The 26,234-nt window shown below is 37.4% G+C and overlaps 1 protein-coding gene across 3 annotated transcripts in view; it reads right to left on the bottom strand.

Annotated features, from left to right (window-relative positions):
• Nucleotides 1-26,234, bottom strand: part of SKAP2 (src kinase associated phosphoprotein 2) — a 150,633-nt gene that overhangs the window by 47,278 nt on the left and 77,121 nt on the right. Inside the window, exons 7-10 of one of the 3 annotated variants that reach the window (XM_060196061.1) lie at nt 22,131-22,255; nt 21,227-21,290; nt 20,723-20,878; nt 10,380-10,721 (exon numbers count right to left, since the gene is read on the bottom strand). In XM_060196061.1, coding sequence (XP_060052044.1) covers nt 10,585-10,721; nt 20,723-20,878; nt 21,227-21,290; nt 22,131-22,255 — 482 coding nt within the window. In that variant the 3' untranslated portion in view covers nt 10,380-10,584. Of the gene's footprint in view, nt 1-10,379; nt 10,736-20,722; nt 20,879-21,226; nt 21,291-22,130; nt 22,256-26,234 lie in introns of those variants that run through there. The other 2 variants (XM_060196062.1, XM_016189929.2) reach the window with 2 other exon arrangements.

Genomic DNA, 26,234 nt, shown 5'->3' with positions numbered 1-26,234 from the left:
GAGGCTCTCTTTAATAAATGGTGCTGGGAAAACGGGTTGAAACATGCAGAAGAATGAAAATGAACCACCTTATCTCACCAGAAACAAAAATCAACTCCAAATGGATCAAGGACATGGCTGTTAGACCAGAAACTATCAAATACTTAGAGGAAAACATTGGTGGAACAATTTCCCACCTAAACCTCAAGGACATCTTTGATGATACAAACCCAACTGCAAGAAAGACTAAAGCAGAAACAAACCAATGGGATTACATCAAATTGAAAAGCTTCTACACAGCCAAAGAAACCATCACACAAACAAAGAGACCCCTCACAGAATGGGAGAAGATCGTCACATGCCAGACATCAGACAAGAGACTAATCACCAAAATATGCAAAGAGCTCAGCAAACTTAGCAACAAAAAAGCAAATGACCCTAAAAATGGGCAGAGGATATGAACAGAACATTCACTACAGAAGAGATCCAAAAGGCTAACAAACATATGAAAAATTGCTCCAGGTCACTGACTATCAGAGAAATGCAAATAAAGACAACACTGAGATACCACCTCACCCCTGTGAGAATGGCATACATCAAAAAGGACAGCAGCAACAAATGCTGGAGAGGCTGTGGGAACAGAGGAACCTTTCTGCACTGCTGGTGGGAATGTATATCAGTCCAATATCTGTGGAGAATAGTCTGGAGAACTCTCACAAGGCTACTCATGGACCTACCATATGACCCAATAGTTTCTCTCCTGGGGATATACCCCAAGGTCTCCATAACACCCAACCAAAAAGATATGTGTATACCTATATTCATAGCAGCACAAACTGTAATAGCCAAAACCTGGAAGCAACCCAGTTGCCCAACAATAGATGAGTGGCTGAGAAACTTGTGGTATATCTACACAATGGAATACTACACAGCTATTAAGAACAATGAACCCATCTTCTATGACCCATCTTGGATGGAGCTAGAAGGAATTATGTTAAGTGAGTTAAGTCAGATAGATAAAGATGAGTATGGGATGATCCCACTCATAAACAGTAGCTGAGAAAGAATAACAGAAAGGAAAACTAAAAGGAGGATTTGACTGAATTTGGAGTAAGGCACCAAAGTAAAAATTCTGGGTTGAGGGTGAGCGTGGATTTTCAGCTTCACCAGGTGGGAGGGGTGGAGGGAGGAGGGATGGAATGGGACACAGTCTTTTTGGTGGTGGGAATGGTGTTTATGTACACTTTTATTAATTTGTAGCCATATAAATCACTATTTAATATGAGAGGGGGAAAATGATTGAATGTCTCAAACTTTTTAAAGCACAGACATAATCTTTTTCATACATAGGCTGAGTCTTTGATATGTTGACTCTATTAAAAGCCTAGACCAGGGAGAACAGAAACAACTGGTGGCACAGCTATATACAGATAATGTCAAAGGACATACATTATGGTGATGTTGTGTATAACACAGCAAATCCTAACAAAGAGATATTTCAAAGTTAACCAATTGCCAAATGTGATTATAGCAATAACTATCTATTGTCTTCTAAAACCCTAAGACAGCAGGAACCTCCTGCTTCCTCTATAGAGCCTCTATTTCCCCTTGTCCTGGAACCTCTAGGGTGGGGCTCACTTTCCTGCACGCTTCTCTCAAGTCATACCAAATGATATTGCATCTGCTGATCCCAACCCAATCAATGCAACGAGTACCACCTCACCATGCTTCACTTCAGACTGTGTCCAGAAACCTGCAGACATGGAATGTCAACCCTTCACCCTCATTACTCGGGTGAGATCTTTTCTTTCATAGGATTCTCCAATTCCATTACAGGAGGTTCACTTCCTAACAAAGTCCCAAAACCCAGATATAGACCAGGTCCCATGAGATAGAGCATATGTTCACATATATCCATAAATTAGGGCAAAATATATACCTGAAAGTAAAAATACACAATATACTCTGTAGTGACTCAGTATCAAGTTCATTAATGAAATAGTGTCTACTTAGACTTAGATACCCTCCTCACCTACTTCCTATTACAGTTTTCTCATTCACTCCAAAGTTCACCTTAGCAAAGCAAGGACTGCAAAAGCTGAATAAGGGCAAGACTGGCATACTTTAACAATGACTCTTTAGTCACTATCGGGCCACTTCATCAGCTAGGGCCCTAATCGGGGAATCTTGAGATTCCCAAACAGACATGATAGGCTTAGAACTCAAATAAATCTCTCTCTCCATTGTTACTGGTCATTTCTATCAGGATCAACACAATAGACCCCTTTGTGGACCCCCACAGGACCTTGCCCTCAACTTGGGTCAACAATAATAGAGAATGTTCCATCCTCCTAAGGGAGGCTGGACAACATACTCTGTGCTACACCTGAGGAAGATGGGTCGATATTGGAGCAGCTTGGAATGTTCCTACTCATGACCACAGAACGTGAGCTCAGATCTACAGGGATGCAGAGGTCACATAGGCTCCTAAGCTGAATATGGGCCCCAAATCACATCAAATAGATGGGGTTTACAGTCAATAATATTTATACCCCTTTCCCATATTAGAGAGCTACCCTCTTCCCTGATCCAGCTTTCTGGTCCTTTTTCCAGCCATGACATCATCTCCCCAGACAATAACTTGGATCCACCTGCATATCAGATTTCAGGCTCCAGGGAAAAAAGAAAAAGACAAAACAAAACAAAAACAAACAAACAAAAAAAACCCTATATAGTCAAAGGCCCTTTGGAATATAACTCAAATATGCCTATTAGCTATCTATAAAATGGAGGACAAACCCCCCCCCCCAACTCTTTATCTGCATTATTCCAGCCTTTAGGTTCATGATTGGTCAACAATTTGTTTGGCTTTGTGTGTTAACTCTCTTTTCAACCACCAGGTTCCAGATGCTAACATGATGTTGACCAGACTTCCCTGGACAGACAACCCCACCAAATGTGTCCTGGAGCCCTGCTTCCCCAGAGCCCTTCCCCACTAGGGAAAGAGAGAGACAGGCTGGGAGTATGGATCAACCTGTCAACGCCCATGTTCAATGGGGAAGCAATTACAGAAACCAGACTTTCCACCTTTTGCATCCCACGATGACCTTGGGTCCATACTCCCAGAGGGGTAAAGAATAGGAAAACTATCAGCGGAGGGGATGGGATACAGAGTTCTGGTGGTGAGAACTGTGTGGAGTTGTACCCTTCTTATCCTTTGTTTTAGTCAATGTTTCCTTTTCATAAATAAAAAACTTTTTTAAAAATTGGGTACTTTTCTTTTTTTGCCCTCTGTTTCACTTTTTTTCACTCTTCTTTTTCAGTTAATTCATTTGAATCTCTTCAGAATACCTTTAAATTAATGTTGTGCTCTCAGCAAATATTAAATTAGCAATGAGGCTCACACTTTCATAATGTCTATATATGCATATCTTTCTGTATGGGGAGCACCATCCTTCAGGGTTACGGAAAGATTACATTTTATTATGCATACAACAAATGATCTTTTACTTTGATTCACATAATCAATCAATGCTTCCATGAAGAACCAAGACGTAAGGCAATTTTTGAAAGAACACTGGCTAACCAGGAATTTGAAAAGAAGTTATCTGGTGTGGGGGAGAGTGTAGTAAGCAATGTGAAATCTGCCACAGGACACATAAACAGTAGGCTGAGGAAAGGAGCTGGCTTAATTGAAGGAAAGGGTGTGGACTTGAGAAGGGAAACAAAGGTCTCAATGTAAGCCAAAGAGCAAAAAGGAGCAAGAAGAAGCAAACTGAGTCTTGACCTAAACCTTCTATCTTTCCAGACCCCTCAATGAACTGAATCAAAGTAATATACTGGCTCCAGGACGACTTGTTGTAGACAGAGAGAGAGAAACAGAGAATCAAGAGAGGAAAAGATACCACAGTACTGAAGCGTCCTACAAAATGATGGGTAGGTGCTGAACCCTAACCCTGGGTACAGGTATGGCTAAGCAGACACACCATTTGAATGGGCTATTTTACCTGAACCAGAGAGATTTTTTTTTAATGGTCCTCAAATAGCTATTTACTTATTCTTACTCTTTGATACATATTCCTTTAAGATGCGCACAAAACTTTCCATTTCTTTGTTTATTTTTAAGCATGAAGCTTGAAGATATGGGATATAGCAAGCTGTTGGTGGTTACTGTATGAAGTGTACCTCTCTTAGCCCACAATCTTGTTGATTCTTATTAAATCACCAATAATAAATTTTTTAAAAAGAAGTTGAAACATTAGAAAACACAAAGCAGAACTTGGACTGGGTTTTGTGTATTGTACCAATGTAAAGGAATCTGTGTTGGTGGGGAGGGTTCAGGTCTTGGAACATGATGTCAGAGGACCTAGAACTGTTTTGAATTGTTATATGGAAAACTGAGAAATGTTATACAAACTACTAGATTTTATTTTTTGTTACTGTATTTTATTGTTGACTATAAACCATTAATCATAGCTGGTGGGAGAAGATAGCATAATGGTTATGCAAAGAGTCTCTCATGCATGAGGCTCCAAAGACCCAGGTTAAGTCCCCCACAGCATCATAACCCAGAGCTGAGCCATGATCTGAGAGAGAGAGAGAGAGAGAGAGAGAGAGAGAGAGAGAGAGAGATCATAGCTAAGATCCTCTTGCTCTTCATACCTACTTTACCTGTGATATTTAATGAATGGGTGGAAGCAAAGGAAAATGTCATTTCCTGGGAAATATCTTGCTTGAGATGAGTAACCCACCACAGGGAACTGGTAACTGCAGTCAATCCTATTATTCACAGTAGATGATCTATCTTTAATGGTACAAAAGATTGAACCTTTCAGCACACAGTGTATTACATTCCACAGGTTTATTTATTTGAGGCTAAACCCACTAGAAAAGTTATCTCAGATTTTAATGAAGTTTGGGGGTCAGCTATACTTTAATAAACCACTAATAGTATATTGTTTAGTACAATTACTCTATGATTTTGCGGCAGTTAGTGTTGTTAGAAAAGAATCGACACAGGGCCTCTTTTAATAAGAACTATGTTATTTAGGTATTATACATTGATTTCTTATGAGGAGGGTACTTGTCTAAGTGATCTGCGAGAAGCTAAGGAATATAAGGTTTTACCCCTGCCCTAAGACAACATGTAAAATAATGATAGGTTATAAATATCCATCCATTTACTTGCCAAGTAAATAATTACTAAAAAATTAGACATAAGATTTATAGTGCAGCATGAAAACTATCACAAAGATGTATCTGATTATATAACATGAATTCTCAAAGGAGTGGTGCTATAGAAATTCAGGGCAGCAGAAGTCACTTCAGGTTAGATTGGGTAGAAAAGGTTTTTCTGGGGAGCAGGGATATGACTTGCACCTGGAAAGGAGGATGATCTAGGTAAAAACTGACGTATGATGAGAGCATTCCACATAAATGGGAATTTAGCTTAAAAAATAATGGAAAACTGTTTAAGCATGGCTTAGCTGGGGGAGACCACAGAGCAAGTCAGCTTGTTGAAACTGGAGAGCTGGTGCAGCATAGTAGGGACTGGGCTACACCATAAGAGTTTAATCAGCACCTATGGAAGACCCCTGGCAGCCAAGGCGTGTGAATGTGGCTGGCCCTTTGACATGCTGGAACTGAAGAACGACATGTGTAAGAAACTTCAATTCTGGTTTCTTGAAAATAGTTTTTTCATTAAGTGAAAAAGCATTGATCTGATAAAAAGGAGGTTTTAGGTATTTTATGTAGCTGCCTCCTACTATTAGATTTTTTTGTGTGAAAATGCTAACGCTTAAAATAGCAAAGAATATGATGTCATAATACTGTGCTTGCCATTATACCCTAACACTATACTGCGTTTCCTGTTATACAGTTCTATATACTACATAATATGTAATTTTCATATGAAAATACTCTTCTCTGCACAATACATACAGAGTCTTCAAGAGCATTTTAGCTGTTTCTAGTGATATGACTACAAAGATTCTACCTGTGTGGGTTTGGGGAAAAATACTATAATTGATATCTACGCTATACAGTGGCATAATAAATATATACAGAATCAAGAAGGCTATTTTCACTGTTTCTAATCAGTGATCCTAAAGGTTTGAAGGGGAATACAGGGATAAGTACTACTGAAACCTGGAATTAGTAAAAGTATGAAATGGTAAGTAGTGAGAGAGAGAGAGAGAGAGAGAGAGAGATCTATGTTCAGCTTCAGTGTTTTTCTATTATTCATATACCTGTTTCTTGTATTAAATCACTGCATTCTTTGAGTACAAGGGCTATTTCTCTGTTAGCTTGGCTTCTGCTATGGATCTTGTACATGGTGAGGCACATTAGAAAACATGTCCACGGGGGCCGGGCGGTGGTGCACTTGGTTGAGCGCACACGTTACAGGGAGCATGGGCCTGGGTTTGAGACCCCGCTCCCCGCCTGCAGGGGGAAAGCTTTATGAGTGATGAAGCAATGTCGCATTGCAGGTGTGTCTCTGTCTCTCTTCCTCTATCTTTCTCCTCCCTCTCAGTTTCTGACTGTCTCTGTCCAATAAATAAATAAATAAATAAAAAGAAAAGAAAACATGTCAAAATTGATTGTGGGCTGTTTGGTTGGGAAAATTAAAAATTGGGCCAATCAGGACTTTTGCCTACATGCTTTTTAGGCTGAATTTGGTGCTTTAATTATTTATTAACTCAGTGCATTGAATTAGAATAAGTAAAGTAGGGGGTTATAGGTGGTGGATGTGCTGAGGTAAAGCACAGTGCAGGAATGCAGACTGGTTAAGAGTTCAGTCTTCCTGGAGCAGATGGGATCTGAGCAGTGGAGACAGAAAGGGGAAGTGTGAGTTCCGTCATGAGATGGACTAAAGATCTCATCAGTGAATCTGGACTCAATTCATCAGGCAACAGAGATACATAAAGGTTACGGAGAACCCTTTAGCAATGATCAACTTTAAGCAATGTGTAGAAGAGCATATGAGGCTTTTTAATGAGATATGTCCACAGAAGAAGTGAAGAGAGGGCTCAAGAACTCTTGTAATGGTCCAAGTGATACATTATTAAAACCTAAATGAGTGAGAAGCTGAGCATGCAGGATGCCTTGAGGATGAATCAGTAACAACTGGCAGGGGCTGGGCAGTAATACACCCAGCTGGGCATCACCCTGTGAAAGACTATGGGTCAAAGTCCCTGTTCCTCGCCTGCAGAGAGGGAGCTTCATGAATGGTGAAGCGATGGTGCAGGTGTCTCTACTTCTATCTCCCTTCCCTCTCACTTTCTGTCTATTCTGTGAAATAAAAAAAAAGAGAAAGGAGAAAGGAAGAAAGAAAGAAAGAAAGAAAGAAAGAAAGAAAGAAAGAAAGAGAGGAAAGGAGTAAGGAGAGAGGGAGGAAAAGAAGGAAGGAAGGAAGGAAGGAAGTTAGTTAGTTAGTTCCAGGAGAGGGTATGAAAATAGAAGGTCTTTCAAACAAAAACTTTCAGTATATTGTGGAACTATACTCCTGTTATCTTATAGTCTTATAAGTCACTATTAAATCATTCAAATAAATACATTTTTAAAAACCAAAAGTTTTTAATCACATAGAATCATTAAGCATAATTTCCTGTGTATGGGGGGGTAAAGTAACATAATTAGATGTCAATATCACTTATGTAATTCAGCACACATTTTGCAAGAGTCATTTTTATCAACAAAAGTGTACTAAAACACTGTTGGTGGCGGGAATGCAATCTAGTAGAGTCTCTCTAGAAAACAGTACAAAGATGAGTTAAACAAACACAAATGAAAATACCTTATTATCCAGCAACCCCACTATTAGACATTTACACAAACGGCAATAAAACACTAATTTGAAGGAAATATAAGCACCCCTAGATTCATCTCTGCATCATTCACAATAGCCAAACGGTGAAAGCAGTCCAAATGCCCACCAACAGATGACTCGCTAAAGAAATTATGGGACAATTATGGGATATTCCATGGAATGCTGTTGTGAGAACAAAAGACAGTTCTGTGTCCTTTGGAACAAAGTGAATGGAACTGAAGATGATTATGCTTAGCAAAATAAGAGATGAAAGACAACTATTGGACAGTTTAACTCTTATGTAGAATCTAGAGAACCGTTACACGTAAACTTGTAAACAAACAAACAAAACCAGAAATGAACAAATTAAGTATTTGTGAGAACTATGGTGGTTATCTTTGGCAGGTGGGAGGGTGGGTACTCGTAACTGTGGTGGTGGGTGTGGTGTTTCTTACAATTGTGTAACCCATTATTAATCACAAAAATAAAATAGAATAAAATATATACATAGATGTAGACATAGACATATTAGGATCAGGAAATGCGACATCTGGTAAAGCATGATACCATGTGCAAAGATACAGGTTCAAGTCCCCTTTGCTCACCTGCAGTTGAGCGGAAAAGCACTACTGCAAATGCCTCTCTTATTCTCTCTCTATCCTCCCTTCCCTCTCAATTTCTCTCTATCTCTTAAAAAAAAGGAGGGGGGGGTACAGAGAAGGAGGGAGGAAGAGAAGAAAGAGGGGGATAAAGAGGAAGAGAAAGAGCAAGGAGAGAAGAAATATCTGTAGGGCGCAGTGAGGTCTTTGTGCAGGACCAAAACCCAATGATAATCCTGGTAATGATAAAAAAAAAAATAAGTATGTGATATTATATTATTTGGGACAAAAAGGATGGAACCAGAGGTTATTATGTTAAGTGAAATAATTAGAGAGGTGAAAGACAACTACTGGATGGTATGATTTAGATGTAGAATATAGATAGATAAATAAAATGAACTTGAAAACAAACAAACAGTAACCAAGGTCTCTCTTAGATTTTGTAAAAACTATGGTCACTATTAGAGGGAATAGTGGAACAGGCCTGCAACTGATATAGGGTATGGTGAGTTATACAGAGAGGGAAAAGAGAGAGAGAGAGAGAGAGGGGAAGGAGGAGGAGGAGGAGATAGAGGTGAAACTGGATTCCTGAATTTTTGTAAAACAGTATTAAATCAGTAATTGAAAAATATAAAGCAAGTCTATTAAGAAGGAAGAAATGGGGGGGAGGGTAGAGAGAAACTTGGGGTACAGGTACGGGATTATAGGAAAGGACCCAAATTGGGGGGTGAGAATGTTTGATCTGTAGACATCTTTTACCAGGAGATGAAAAACTGTACCTTTGTGTCAACAACTGTAATATAAACCATTAGCTCCCCCCCCCCCCCAATAAACTGATAAAGCAAAAAAATACTAGTTTTGGCCAACACAGGCCCTGTCTGCACGTCTGTGGACTTTGCCTGCCTTCAGTAGCTACATACTCTCTTCCTTTGGGCTTCTTTGGGCTGGTCTTTCTTATGCTGAACATTCGAAAGACAACTGGGTCTGCAGCTGATATTCCCTGTGCCTGGAGAGTGTCTCATTTGGCATGCACCAGTTTCAATATATTTCTTTTATTCTCTCTTTATAATATAAGATGTTCATTCCTTTTCCTACCATCTTTTTTATCTCCCTTTATAACACATAACTTCATACAGGTTAGGCCTGCCTTTTTATGCCCAAACTTCAAAGATAAGAGCAGAATCAGGTATGTAATAAGAGTTTTCATAAATGTTTGTTCAATCAATTAACTAAATGCATTAATGAAAGTATATGATGACTTAAGAGAATGATAAGACCCAGTGGAAGCAAAAGGTTCTACTCTTATAGAAATGAAAAATAAATCAGGAAACGACCAGGAAGCATCAGGAGATGAAGACATCTGAAGCAGAAACTGGTTGCTTGTTTATACACACTATAGGTAAAAAGAAAACAGCACAGGAAAGAATGAAGAAAGAATTTCAAGAAGAAAAAGGCAGATGGTATAAGATCATTACTAGGCATAAATCTGAATACAAAGATTACAGATCAGGAAGGTTCTGGTGGCTTCAAGTAATTTGCTTTTCTTAAAAGATAATGGCAGAGAATAAGATACCTGGAGTAGAGGTGAGCAGGGGAATAGACTATGGAGACAGGGACCCAAAGAAACCCTCCCAGGATTTCTTAAACTAATCCAAGAAGCATTCATGGTATAGTTACTAAGCAGGGATCAAAGAGGCAGACAGGAATCTGGAGCTTTGGGAGCTGGTTCTACAAAGTGTCCCCAAAATGCCTGAACTTGGCCATTCTTTTTTTAAATTTTTTTAAAAATTATCTTTATTTATTGGATAGAGACAGCCAGAAATTGAGAAGGAAGGGGGTGATAGGGAGAAGGAGAGAGACAGACAACTGTAGCCCTGCCTCACCACTCGCGAACTTTCTCTCTGCAGGTGGGGACTTGGGGCTCGAACCCGGGTCCTTGTGTGCTGCAACATGTGTGCTCGGCCAGGTGTGCCATCGCCCCCCCCCCCCAAATGACATTCTGTGGATGAATTCCCCTTTTCACCAATAAGAAAAATAATCCACTCCATCTCCAGTCCCGTGGAAGAACAAAGGAGTTAGTGATGAACTGGGTATATGGACTTTACTATATTCTTTCTAAGAATATTATGTTACTCTTTGCTACATGCCATGGGGTAGGAGCCATATTGAATATGTTAATGTTGTTTCTTCATGAGAAAACTAACGAAGTTCAGGGCTGGGTGGTGACACACCTGATGTCACATGCAGAAGGACCCGGTGGGAGTCCTGGTCCCCACCTGTAGGGGGAAAGCTTTGCAAGCGGTGAAGCGGTGCTGCGGGTATCTCTGTCTCTCTTCCTCTCTATCTCCTCCTTCCATCTCAATTTCTGTCTCCATCCAATAAATAAATAAAGATAATAAAAATATTTAAGAAAGAAAATTAATGAAGTTCTAACTGTCCTAGAAATAAACATCTTATTTGAAACAAATCAAGGTAAATTTTTACTTCAGCTTAATTTATATTGGATCCTCTCCCACCATCACCACCATCACCACCACCACCACCACCACTCTTTTGAAGGCTTTTTACTTAACTGGAGCACTCACTGAGGCTAGATATGAAGACTGCTTAAATTTATTGCTGACATTTTCTTGAACTTGTCCATTCTTATTAATCACTGCTTTAAAGTAAGCCATTGAGTACTCTTAGGAAATTGATATTCCCAGCCGATCTATCTGCAAAAATAGTGAAGCCTGATGTACTCCTGCTGAGGTCAGTCTGTCTTAACAGATGTGTGTTTGTGGAAGTTATACATGAGTGTTTTACCTATGTGTGTTTCACCATGTGTGTTTGTGTATTTTTCTAAGTAAATTTTTCTAAGACTATTGCAAACTTTACACATTGTTTTTTTTCTTCTTCTGAAAACACACACATAAAAAAATTCAAAAATGAAAGCAGGCTCTGACCTGTACACAATCTACATGGGAGGCATATCCTATCTGCAGAATGGAGACACCAGTTATGATGTCTGATACAAAGGGGGTTGAAAGCTAAGCTTTGAAACATATTACTGAGGTTTCTTGGTGCTAAAAGATAAAGTACTCAGTTATATACAGAGATGAAATTTATAATGGAATATCTGACCTTTGGCAGTTTTTGGATTCTCCAACTAAGAGTCAAAGAATAATAAAAAAAAAAAAAGAAGAAGAAGAAGAAGAAAGAGGAGGAGGAGGAGGAGGAGGAGGAGGTGGAGGACAAGAAGAGGAATTTATTAGGCCAGTCGCCCACTAGTAAATTTTTTTCTTCAAGCTTTATAAAGGTTGGCATTCTAGTGAGGTTAGAGTGGTTAACATTTGCTCATCTCTGATTCAGAATTTTTAATATATCTTTCAATGGTTCCCTATGCAATATAAATATGTGTTCGAAAATTATGATTTGATGGCTAAATGACCCAAACCATTAACAATTTCTAGTGTTTCAATTTGGTTCTTTATATTTAAAAAAATCTGATCTTGAAGATATACTTTCTACTTTCTTCACCTCATAAAGATCTTTGGTCCACACTCCCAGAGTGATCAAGAATAGAGAAACTTCCAATGGAGGGGATGGGATACTGAACTCTGGTGGTGAGAGTTGTATGGAATTGTACCCCTCTTATCCCACAATCTTTGTAATCATTATTAAATCATATCTATATATACATATGTATATATGTATATATATACATATGTATATATAGATATGATTTTTTTTATATGGGTCTTTTCTCTTGTCAAAGTTTCTATTCCTTCTCTTTCGAATTATTTTCAATACAATTATTTTATGGTCTTTTTTCAGACTAGTTTTTCATCTCTCATTTTTTTTAAAGATTTTTATTTATTTATTAATGAGAAAGATAGGAGAGAGAGAAAGAACCAGACATCACTCTGGTACATGTGCTGCCGGGGATTGAACACAGGACCTCATGCTTGAGAGTCTAGTGCCTTAGCCACTGAGCTACCTCCCAGACCACATTTCTCATTTGCTTGTTCATTACCATATTCCACTAAAAAAAAGGTTTAAAGCACTAGGTCACATGTTTTTATCTATACTATTTTCACTGTCTCTCAGAGCTATCTATTTTGTAATTTTCATTGTAATATCCTCTTTTAACTCTAAGGTCTTCAGAAATTTATTTTTTGGTTTTTAAACAAAGGAGCTTAGATAATTTTTAGCTGTCTTATTAGTATTTGTTCTTCCCCCCACTCCCACAAACATCTTTTTTTTCTTTTTACTGGTTTCTTATTAAATTTCAGTACACTTAAAATATATACTCTGTATGATGCAGGTTCATTTATATTCTACTTTCATAAATATTCTATGTACAGTGAAAGCAACAACGCCTTTCTAGACAGATTCAATGAAACCTCTTAATTTTTGGTTCAAAACTTAAAAGAGAGATCTTTCTTTCTCAACTCTCTCTCTCTGTTGGTTGCTGTTGGAGCTCACTGCTCTAACCTGACTTTAAAAAAATTATTAGTAATTTAATAATGATTGACAATATTATGAGATGGGAAGATTACAACTCCCACAACCAGAATTCCATATCCTGTCTCTTCCATTGGAAGGTTCCCTATTTTTTACCTCTCTAGAAGTATAGACCAAATTCTTTATGGGATGCAGAAGGTGGGAGGTCTGACTAAGGGTATGGATCAACCTGTCAATGCCAGCCTGACTTTTATAGATACAAAGAGGCAGAATGAGAGAGAGAGAGAGAGACAGACAGACAGACAGACAGACAAAGGGAAAGAGACCACAGTACAAAACTTCCTCAAGTGTGATGGGAGATAGACTCAAACTTGGGTCATGTCATATTTACTTATTTTATGAAGAAGAGAGAGAAAAGTCAGAGCATCACCCAAGTATATGTGATGCTAGTGATGAAATCTGGGCCTGCCTCACAAATACATGTCCTGAGTTCTATTTCTGGATTATCCCTAGCCAGAAAATCTTTCATATCTCTACTAATTTTTTGTCTCCTGGGTCTACCAGCTTCTAAAAAGTAGTATGCCACAAGTGCATACTATGACTGAGAATTTGTCTTTGAAAGCTTCTGTCTTAGAGATTTTAGGATTATGTAATTAGATGTAGCCAAACTTTTTCTTTTTTACTATTAGGGGTCCCACTATTACTTCACGTCTTAAAACCATACATTACAGCTTTGTTTTGGATAGAGTTAGTTTCATTTCTTTATTTTGAAAATGTCTATATGCTTCTTTTTCCAGATACTTATTTTCTGAGTAAGATATTGTTTGTTCTTGTCTGTTTGCTTGTTGGTCTTTTTAAAACTCTGTATATGGTCTGGGAGGTGATGAAGCAGATAGGGTGTCAGACTTGTGAGCATAGGTTTCAAGTTCTATCCCTGGCATCACACACGCCAGAGCAGTGCTCTGGTTTATTCTCTCTTGTTAATAAGCATGTAAAAATAAATAAGCCATTTAAATAGATACCTAGTGTGATGATTTCCATCTCTCTCTCTTTTTGATTTTGATAATTTCTGTTTCTTAATAGGTTAATCAAGCTAAATTCGTAGTACTACTACTTTTAAATTGAAGATTATTCTTACCATATTTTCTCTTTACGTCTTCTTTTTTTTTCTCATTTTTCTGAATTCTTTTAGATTATTATTATTTTTTGTTTGTCTGTTTTTTATTTCCCTTTGCTGCTTTGGGAAACTAAAGGTTGCATTTCTTTTTTACAATACATATTTACTTAATGTTACTATTTTATCTTGATAGGACAGACAGAAACTGAAAGGGGAAAGTGGATTGAGAGAGAGAGAGAGAGACACCTGTAGCACTGCTTCACCACTCATGAAGTCCTGTGCCCCCCCCCCCCCCGGGAGGAGACTGGGGACTTAAACCTGGATCTTTTTACCACCACCAAGCCCCAAACATTGCATTTCTTTTTTCTTTTATTGACTTAATTATGATCAACAAGTCCACTGGATAAGAGTTGTGCAGTTCCACACAATTTCCACTATCAGAGTTCCACATACCACCCCCTACATTGGAAGCTTTCCTATCCCTAGGTATATGGACCTAGGATCATTATGGGGTACAGGAGGTGGAAGGTCTGACTTCAGTAATTATTTCTATGTACTTAGTATTTACTCTAAAAAATTAACATGTCATTTCTAACAAATTAAAGCAATTCAATAATTTTCTCCTCACTCCTCCTAAACAGGACATTTAGATGTTTTCCTTATCCAACATGTTAATCCTGCCCCAACGAAATTTTTGTTAGTCAATCAGTTTATCCCTTTTGCATTTTTAAGGATCTTATTTAACAATAATCAGTAGTTAGTTGGGGGGGTGGTCACTGACTTAATTCTTTGCTCACTACTGCTTCCTCTACTCTCCACCTCTGGGTTTAGTTTTCTTCTGACTAACGTGTAGGATAAGGGGCAGAAGTGGGATTCAAAGCACTGCTTTTTGCCTCTAAAGTCCTAGTTCTCATTCCTATTAATGAACTGGTCACAGAGCTAAAGAAATGAGATGCAAGTATAAGCATACACTTTAAGAGGCTAGTGGAGAGCACAAGGAGCAGCAGAAGTTCAGGGGAGAGATGTCAGCATATGACACATGGTTATGTTTTGACACTGCTAGAAGATAGCAAAGTTCCTTTAACAGAACATCAAACAAAAGAAATTCATGGGATATGAACGTGGCATGAACAGGGGCAACTAAGGCTGTGGTGGTAAGTCTAGGTTTGGTTATAAAGGGTAGGAATAGTCACATGCCTGTGTAGCCTGTGAAGGAACGACTGAGTGATGCCCAGCATACAATGTTAGCCACGAAATATATGCTCTGGAACATTTATGCAGTGAAAGATAGAAAAACAAGGATGAAAATGAAAAGGGGAAAGGAAGCAAACAAAAGAATTGCAAAAGAATTTATATAAAGAAAAACAAAAGAATTATAGACAATAAAGGGCGTTGGAAATAAAAGTCAGAGAGGTGCTGGGGGGGGGGGGGAAGCCCATACCTTGTATTTGAGAGGCCCTGAATTTCATCCCTGACACCACTTTATAAACAAGAAACGTTACAAAAATGGTGCAGTAATGCTTTAGTCTCTTTCTCTCTTTGATACTTCTCTCACAATAAAAAGCAAAATCACAAAATAACATAAGTGTTAGAGTGTGTTAGATGTGGGAAGTCACCCTAATTTATGACCATTTTCTTTATTTTCTCTAATTTTCGATAACCTATCAGCAGACTTCAGAGATAAAACCATGCAAAAAATTGACAGTCATTCAATTACTTACTTGGGAAAAATATGTATCATACCATACATTAGGAAATAACATCACTACACTTAACTTTGTAACTCAGTATTGCAGTTTAAGAAAAAGAGAATACCAGTTGACTACTTGGGCTAACGGGACTAAAACACGGATCTATGTGGTTTTGTGGAAATCAGTTGACATCTTGTCACTGCACTACAAAATAAGAAAGTCTTTGATAAAACCAGGACCTCCCCTAACTTATTATTATGTTATTACTAGAGGATTCAGTGCCCTCCACCTCCCAATCATGATACTAACTGATGAGAGAATTATTCAACAAGAAAATAGAGTGAAGATGAATTTTAGGGGGTTTCAGCCACTTAATGCTAAAGTTAGCATTGATACCCACTTGCTGGAGACTACTTCGCATTTAAGTACTCAACCGTTGTTCTTTTTATGTGTATGTAATAGTTTTACTGAATAAAACTTGCAGCTGCATTTTAATTTATATTCTGTTAGATGCAGATAATTGGACTCAATACATCCAAAAATGCAATAGAATGACCGAAGGATAAAAACATCCTTTCCTGGCTTGAATAGTTCAATCTGTCATTGTAATAGAAGAAAAAGAAGAAGGAGGAGGAGAGAGGAAGAGGGAGGGGGAAAGAAGAAGAAGAAGAAGGAAGAGGAGGAGGAGGAGGAGGAGGAGGAGGAGGAGAAGGAGAAGAAGGAGAAGCAGCAGCAGCAGCAGCAGCAGTAGTAAAGACTTTATAAAAATAGATTAATGGAATTAGGAATGTGTCTTCCTGTTTTATGTTGACCTCTCCCTTCCAGTCCACTTGCCAGAAGAATTTCAAATGCAGTCCCCCTGAGAGCCACAAATTTAATAGGCCAACAGACAGTTGCCATCCTTGTTAAACTGGGAAGATTCTAGTCAGTCTACATCTAGGAAAATCTTTAGTTGTCCCTGCAAAGTCTCATGACATGAAAAAAAAATACTAGAATAGAAAGGAAATCTGGGTTGATTTCTGCTGCAATCTCCCAAGCATTGTTTCCCCTATTTCCATAGTCAAAATTAAACAAAAGTGTTTCTCAGTATTTCTTACTATGTGCGCTTAATCCGGTGTACCATTGCCCAGCCTCCCATTCCTCAGTATTTCTAATACAAAAAAAAAAAAAGTGAGCTATAACTTCTAAATTTGGTACTAAGCCAAATTAATTCATTATATTGTGTTATGAAATACTTTGAGACTTTTTGATAAGAATATTAGTTAAGCAAATATAAATAAACTGTAGCCATAATATAAGCAAAACTGAATGACCTATGCTAATAAAAGACATAAAAGACACCACAAGGGAGTCGGATGGTAGCGCAGCGGGTTAAGCACAGTTCGAGCACCCCGGCTCCCCACCTGCAGGGGAATCGCTTCACAGGTGGTGAAACAGGTCTGCAGGTGTCTGTCTTTCTCTCCTCCTCTCTGTGTTCCTCTTCTCTGTCCTATCCAACAACAATAACATCAATAATAACTACAACAATAAAACAAGGGCAACAAAAAAGGGGATAAATAAATATAAAAAATATATATAAAAAAAGGACACCGCAGTATTACAGTACTTGAAGAAAAGCTCAATACCTTTAAATACTCCCTAGAAATGGAATTTTCTCATCTCTGTGAAAATCTATGTGTATAAATATCCTAAATACAAAGAAATCTTACCAATATGTTCCTCTTCTTTTACAAAGTTAGTTAAAAATTAATGAATGAGAAATTAAAGAAAACCTGCTGTAAGAAAATTAGCATATTCTAGCTGAAAAAAAAAACAATTACAGTGGAACAATTTACACTCCTAAAAAAATAACATGCATGTTTCAAGAACTATTTTGCAATATAATTTTTTAAACAATGTTCTGTCACTCCTAAGGTTGAAACGCTGCAGTTTTATTTTACATTAAAAAGTGCAAATGCAGGAGTGAGAGCTTTATTTTCTCACAGAAAATACTGAAATTTAAAGTAACAGGTTGAATGTTTGGCCTTTCCTTCAAACACATTTGTATGCTTCTTCTTTCAACTAAGAGGATTACTTTCCAACTATAGATAATTGACTGAAAATTACACTGAAATGGCAGTACTCTGAGAATTTGACTAGTCAAATTTCAGAGATGCACGGTTCATTGGAAAAACACCAATTTTCTGGTAAATGTGCTCACTACATCTCTACTATTTTCATTGCCTCTCAAAATTACATTCAAATTTCACGAATGTGAAAACAATTAGCTTAAATCTTACTCTGAAGAGAGATTAGTTTTTTTAAGGGAAAAAGTTGCCATATTTTAGACATTTAGCCAAACAAAACCTCCAGCTCCAAGAGACAAGTTTAGGAGTTTCACTCAGAAAAAGTCCCCTCAGTAGGGGCTGGCTCAAACTCGACAAACTTGAACTGTGCAGATGTTGGAGTGGCTTTCAGTTACACTGGGGAAGAAAGAGGAGCTAGACATTCCACAGCTGCCTACACCAGCTCCTTCCCAGGGGCGCAGCTGCAGGCTCTATCAAGCTCAATCACTTTGTACAGCAACTGGGGTCCCAAGCAGGGGCAAAGGAATCCCAGAGCAGTTTAGATTTCTCCCAGTACTATAGCAAGAAGTAAGACTATTTAAAAGATAACCGGTTACTTCTAACTATTTTGTGGCCACAGGCCAAAAGTTTTTTTAAAAAAAAATTTTTTTTTAAATGAGGAGGTACATCTGTAGTGAGAAAAAAAAAATGTCTCATCGTTTTAAGATTTCAGGCTACTTAGTAGTAGATTATCCTTGGGTTTTGGTAGTGAAAATGACTGAATATATGATCATTTTTCCTGGCCATATTTTTTACTGGGGGGTGAAGAAAAATGATGAAGTTGAATAAACACTGAATTTACTTGACAAATGATTCAACATCTGTAAGGTATGTCATTCATTATAAGTTTTTTAAAGGGCTGTGACAATGCTTTCATGTGTAAAGGTGCACTCTCCATATATATGTATGTATAAATATATATATGTATATATATATATTTAACTTTATTTATAGAATGGGGAGAAATTGAAAGGGAAAAGGGGTGGAGAAAGAGAGATACAGACATCTGAAGTACTGCTTCACTGTTTGTGAAGCCTCCCTCCTACAGGTGGGAACCAGGGGTTTGAACCCAGGTCCTTTGCATGGTGACACATGCACTTAAGCAGGTGTGCCGCCATCTGAACCCCACTCTCCCTGTTTTTCACAAATTCTTTTGAATATTCTAAAGGCTAAAAAAAATTTATTCATAATATGGTATGATTAAAATGTAAGAATTTCTTTTGTAGTTGAGAACAACTTATATTCTGTCTATCAGATACCATTTCCTTAGGATAAACCAGAAAGGAAGGAGCTAAAAATATGTAGTACTATCCAGATAACAGAAACATAAACATTGCTAGTCCCCCTCAAAATTATGCTTTCATACTTACCATCTTCTAAGATAGTAAAAGACAATGAGTAGATGTACATTTTAAGTAGTTTTTATAGTATTTTATAATCCTGTTGCTATCATTCTTATTTGTTCACAAAGTTAGTATTGTACTTTTTTTTTTTTTTTTTTTTTTTTCCCTCCAGGGTTATTGCTGGGCTCGGTGCCTGCACCATGAATCCACCGCTCCTGGAGGCCATTTTTCCCCCTTTTTGTTGCCCTAGTTGTTGCAGCCTCGTTGCGGTTATTATTGCCATTGTTGACGTTGCTTTGTTGTTGGATAGGACAGAGAGAAATGGAGAGAGGAGGGGAAGACAGAGAGAGAGGGGAGAGAAAGATAGACACCTGCAGACCTGCTTCACCGCCCGTGAAGCGACTCCCCTGCAGGTGGGGAGCCGGGGGCTTGAACCGGGATCCTTGCGCCGGTCCCTGCGCTTTGCGCCACGTGCGCTTAACCCACTGCGCCACCGCCCGACTCCCCAGTATTGTACTTTTGATATAAGCACTGCAAGAATATACCAGCTATAACAGTGGAAACGATGATGACGACATCACAACTCAGTTTAGGCCTGCATTATCCTGAGAGTTTTACCCACATTGCCTTATTTATCCCTATGCATGACATTATTTCCATATTACAGATGAAGAAATTAAGTTTTAAACTTACTGAGCTAGTATACAGTATAGTTAGAATTTAAACCTATTGAATCTTAAGTTCCTGTGTTTGTGCTATACTCTACTGACATCACTGAAAATGACATTAGTATATTAATTTGGAACATCTCAAGTGTTTTTGAAATTAATTTTAAAGGTTTTTGTCATGTTGGTAAATTGCTTTATTTGGAGAAAAATAGGCTTTATACAAGATATATTAATTAACTCTCACAGAGTCTATACCTACTAACTTTTAATAGTCATAGAAGGCTCATTCCAACCCAGATTATTAGTAACTCCTACATGTTTTCATGTTTGACATATGCCAAGTTTTAGGTGCCTACCTTTTTGTTTTATATTGATTCTCAAAGCTACAGGTCAAATAGCTAATAAGTTTATGTCACACCAGCTACTGAGTCCTATCAATACTAAACTATGGCTGAACATATAGAATAAGAGAACATACTTATATTGATAATGAAGTGAGAAAACTTTGAACCTTAAAGCCTTTGTTCACGGCTCAACACTATTCTTCTAAGACAATGAAGCATACTGCAGAGGGGAGGAAAATATGCGGCAGAAGTTGTTGACATATGGGGTGTGCACAGAACTTCTGGTTAACGCAAGTTCCAAGATGTAAAAATAAAAAATGATGTGTGAGTTGGTGGAAAAAAACAGTAAGGCAAGTCCATTTTTTAATTAAAAAATTATGTAGCATAAACAATGCTAATGAGCCAAAAGTCCCATGAGATTAGGACTGTCTCTGCTTCGTTTTAACATTCCATTCACTTGCCCGAAGTGTACATCCACTTACTTGAAATAACTCAAGTAAAACCCCTTTTTTGAACTAGAGTGCTGAGGATCTTCTTTGTCCTTGTTCTTACTAGCTCACCATTTCCAACTTAAAGTTGTCAACTTACTTATATACGTTAAAGTCCTAAGCTATCTAAATGACTCATCAGAAAATAAATACCTGGAAGTTCTTCATAAATTTCATCATCAATTGGTTGAGTGCTTGCTGGTGAACTGCTGATTGGCAGAGGATGATCAACATCATCATATACCTCTCCTCTCTCATCATCATCCTCAGGAATAATATCAGATCCCATATCTACAAAACATGGTTTATGAAGCAAACTGTTAAGGAATGCAATGCAAAAGAGATTTTAAAAGTTTATTTCCTAAACTACTGTAGCCCTATAGTGATGGTCATAACACTGACATGAAACTTGATTTTCAACTGCTTATTGCATTTATGTGTGAATGCAAAGTTCTCTACCCTTTTTTCTAAAAGAGACAGTTGTAAAAATTAGAAATGAATGAGATGGGTTATATTATTATCAATCAAGTTGCCATGATCATTCTCACAAAGTCTAAAGCTTTTGTATCTGAAAATTCAAACCATTCAGTTATTCAGCACTTAAAGACAGCAAAACTATGTTCAGGTGATTGCTCTTACCTTGTAACACAAATCTCAGCTGCTGTACCCATTCTTTAGCATCTTTGGGAGAAGCTGCTGTAAACTAATTAAAAAAACAAAAAGAAACAAGAAACATCACCACAGATAATGTTGAATTCTTAACATTTCTTTAAGACCATTAGTAATTCCTTTCATGTCTAGTGCTACTTTTCTTGCAAGGATGCTTCTTATAATGTACAGTTAATTTTGACAAATTTACGTAATTGAAGCAGAGGATGATGGATTTGAAACTCTGATCAGCAGCTGGCAGCTGTGCAGGAAAAAAAGCTGCTTCTCTTCATCAATGTCAAAGACAGAACTGATGAACAAAATTTGCCCTTGACAATTAGAAGACAACCATGAATTTCTTTAGACTGCCGGGTGCAGTTTTCTTAAGAATGTTCTTGTCAGATTCCAACACACTACCTGACAACTTAATTAACTGGCTTTCAACTGCAATCTCAGATATTTAAAACTTATTAAACATACATTCCATATTGATGCTAACTGATAGCTCTTGAATTACAGAGCCGATAAGTGTCTTCACCTTCATTTTCTCACAACTCTGAGTGATACAATATGCATGAACACACTGATGTTTCCCTTTTGATGATTTTATACCTTCTGCTACGTAATTCTTTTAGTAAATCAGTTTTATTAAAATACATATAAAAGGCAACACGTGACGTGATTGATAAATTTCACATATGCATATTCTTTTTTCAAGATATCACTCGAATGTAAAAAAAAAATTAAAGGTAGTTCCTCTACTATGGATGTTCAATGTGCCTTTTTATCATTCTAACATGTCAAGGACCGTCATTTTAACAAAGTATTAATGTCTTTATAAGTGAACTCAGAACATTTTATTGACTTAATTTCAAGGCCACATAAAAATTCCAACCTGATAGATACGTTTATCAGGAGCAGAGATTTCAAAACAGCAATCTTTCTTTCCATCTTTCCTAAGAGTGTTATTCATTCTGACATTGTAGCCATCTATTGCAAATTCACCCTTCTGTTGTTTGTCTGTTAAAGACAAAATGAAAGTTAGAATTTCAATGCCCAGCAAGTTTCTCTTTACTCAGATTTTCTTTGTTAATTTGTAGAAAGAAATATTTTATCACATTACTTTGTCGAATAATATTTAAGTAACATTCCTTAGATGACCTTTAATGCTAAGATTATGGCAGTATTTGGGAACAGTTGGGTTTTAAAAGAATATCTTAGGAAACTCAAGGAAGAAGTCTGTAATAGTGGTCTTATTCAGAAAGAAGTATGGAAATATGACACTTTCATGTAATGGAAATCCAAGCATTGGAACTTAGAACTTGCTAGGCAAACCCACAACAAATGCATGGTTCTTTCAGATTTAGTAAGCCCATGGGAAAAAAGTCTAGCTGAAAACTAGATTGTATTTTATTTATAACTCTCTCCTCTCATCACCACCTCTCCCAAGAGCTTCCATTCTCTCCAGGCTTCTAAAACATAACTTTTGTTTAGAAAAAAAACTCCTAAACTGGTAAAAAATATAACTCTAAACTTAAAAAGGTAAATTTAAACTACTAATTTTAAGAAGATGTACGGGAAAATGGAAGTATTGAGATGGAAAGATGTGGTAAAGCTAGTAATTATTAGAAATTATTAGTTCAAGTCAAGAAGACCAAAAAAAAAAGTTTATTTTTATTCAGTGAACAGCTGAATAAAACATATTTGAATCTCTTATGAGAAAAAGTCAGAAAAAAAGAAAACTGGGCTTTTGTTATATATGGTCCCTGGAATTCCACTCCAGGTCAATATAGTCAGACAGCGATAGAAAGACAGAGGGAGAGGGAGAGAGGTGGCAATAACCAGATTGCCACTATTATGGTAGGGACCAGGCTCAAATCTGGGTCAACTACATGACAAAGCTATTTTGGTGGTACAGTTAAATATAATTTTAAAGACAAATAAAGAAAGACTATTCAAATAGTAGACCTAACACTATAAACCTGAATATTAAATTAGACACTACTTCACCCAGTTATTTCCTTTTAATAGAAAAGCTGCAATGTTATTTCCTAGATTAGCAGCATTAAAATGTCATTAGATTAACAGTCACTTTCACCAAACTCGGAAAATACAGAAAATGTTCTCACATCATAGGGTGAGGGGTCCCTTCTGCTCAGTGCCTCAACAAAATATATGTCTCCTTTTCTCAGTACACTAATTTAATGCCTGAAGTTATGTGTGTTTCTAAAAAGGTCATGGAGACTATATCTTGTTCAAATCACCAAGTGAGGAGAAAAAGTTTAGTAAAAAAAAAATTTTTTATGTGTCCATAACTATACTGTAATCCATCAAGCCCTCCAATAAAGTAACATGTGTATCCCTGTATATGTATTTTGTATACATATGTATAAAGTTGATCTCTTAAGTTATTGCTAATTTGAAAAGTTCAATGAATTTCAAATACTCTAGGAATAATGATATCCTAATACAAATGAATGTTTGCCATGCTGAACTACTTAGATTGTATTGCAGAGTTTATGTATCTGTGTCTTTGAGTCGAACACCAGAAATTTCTGCTGTATTCAATTGATAAAAGATGAATTACTCACAAGTCCTGGAATGATCTGATTTTATACATCCTGGACTGAACTGTATATAAGTTAAATATGAAAAATAGAGTCAAATCAGTTAAAAAGAAAATTGACTTATAGGCTTCTTGGAACATACCTAAAATAGACTTCCTAACTTCTTCCCACACAAAGACCCTTAGTTTCATCTGCTCTATCTTTACCTTTAGGTTCTTATTTATTAAACCATTTGTCCTGCTTTATATCTTACTGCCTTTCAGCCACCAAGTTGCAGACGAGGGTAGACGACCTCATCAATGTGTCCTGGAACCTCATCACCACAAAGCCCTATCACACTAGGGAAAGATAGAAACAGGCTGGGGATATGGATCAACCTGCCAACATCCATGTCCAGTAGAGAAGCAACTACAGAAGTCAGACCTTCCACCTTCTGCATCCCATAAAGATCTTTGGCCCATATTCCCAGAGGGATAAAGAATAGGGAACCTTCCAATGGAGCAGATGGGACCCAGTACTCTGGTGGTGGGAACTGTACCCGTTATCTTACAATCCTGTTAATCATTATTAAATCACTAATAATAAAAAAGACTTGAACATTTAGTTATACCTAGTCATAATTTACATCTTATTGAATAACTAGAAAATTGAAATTTAAAAAAATTCCAAAATATGGGGGTAAAAGTTGTCTTATAGGAAAAGTCCATAGCAAACTCTTTAAGGGTCCAAAATATATATACTTTGCTTTAAAAATTAGAGCAGCACTTCCCATAGTATGATTTTCTTGTTAACAGGTTTTACAACCAAATATGTTTGGAGAATGCTGAATTAAAGTTTGATGAGTTATGCTAAGAGATGAGGGAAACAGCTCAGTATGTTAAAATACAGTATTAGTCCAGTGTCACTATAAGCCAGAGCTAAGCAGTGCTCTGCTCTCACTCTCTCTCACAAAAAAGATTGTTTTAACAAGCAATTTGTTAGTCTAGGTCTTCTTGGAGTTCTTAGTATTTTTTACATATTGACTGAATTTCTATAAGAAAAGTTTAATGAAAGTATAGCATTATTTCTCAAGCAAAATTATTTGTCAATGGAGTCTCTTTTTCATGGAAATGTTACTCCCAAGCATAACTCTCAAAACAAAATTCCTAATTAAAATATTGGGGCTAAGAAAACATATTAAAGTAATAATGGTTAAATAGATTTGGTTCTAAAATTCTCAAGAAAGACTAAGTCATCCATGCACGCATTCAACATATTTAAAACGAGACTGTAAAGAAATGTGGGAATATTATAGATTTGGTGAGACAAATCTTGTATCACTTTATTGGACCTTTCCCTCCTCACTGAAACACACACACACACACACACACACACACACACACACACACACCCTTTCCTTCCTTCTCACTGAAACATACACACACACACCAATGTAACTTAAATGTTATAGGAATATTATTTAATGATCTATAAAAAAAAACCTGAATTTTTACTTTGAAAAGTGAAAATCTGTGACAAAATCAAAGCGATTTAGGGCAACTTTGAGAGATATACTTCAATTCCATGAAAAAGAGAATGCTCAAGGACCAGATGGAGGAAAGCAACTCCCTTGCTGTACAAGGATTCGCCTATTATATTCACTAGATTCATCTGATTTAAAGTCCATGCTTTCTAGATTTCATATGAGAGGCAGAAAAAGTCAGTAGAAAGATAAGGGCGAAAGAGAGGGAGGAGGAAGTAGGGAAGAAGGGGAAAGAAGAGACCACCCAAGCTTTCCCAGTACTGTGGTACTCCCATACAGTCTACGGGGGCTCAAGCCTGGCAAAGCAGCAGCAACCACCCCACCCGCCCACTGACCCCCACCTCCACTTCTCTGTCAGCTGTCTGACCAATCCCTGGCTCTCAACTGCTTACAAATATAGCATGATAGAAGACAGAAACACGCAAACAGTAGGAAATCAAACCTGGGATATTAAAGAGCATTACAAAGACTGAGTTCAGATGGACTAGGCATGGTCTTTTTTTTTTTTTATTAAAGGGACTTTTTAAAAAACATTTATTTATTCCCTTTTGTGGCCCTTGTTTTATAGTGTTATTACCGATGTCATCATTGTTGGATAGGGCAGAGAGAAATGGAGAGAGGAGGGGAAGACAGAGAGGGGGAGAGAAAGAGAGACACCTGCAGACCTGCTTCACCGCCTGTGAAGCGACTCCCCTGTAGGTGGAGGCCAGGGCCAAACCGGGATCCTTACGCCGGAACTTGCACTTTGCGCCATGTGCGCTTAACCTGCTGTGCTACCGCCCGACTCCTGGTATGGTCTATTGCAGCCAAGCCAAAAATTCTTGGGAAAGGAAAGGGTACAAAGAACATTAGGGACCCTGTGCAGAAAGGTGGGAGAAGACTTAAGTTGGTGGTGGGAATGGTGTGTGGA

Source organism: Erinaceus europaeus, chromosome 8 (genome assembly GCF_950295315.1).
Source record: "Erinaceus europaeus chromosome 8, mEriEur2.1, whole genome shotgun sequence".
NCBI classification, from domain to species: Eukaryota; Metazoa; Chordata; class Mammalia; order Eulipotyphla; family Erinaceidae; genus Erinaceus; species Erinaceus europaeus.
The sequence above is the reverse complement of the archived record's forward strand: the minus strand, read 5'-3'. Positions and strand labels throughout refer to the sequence as shown.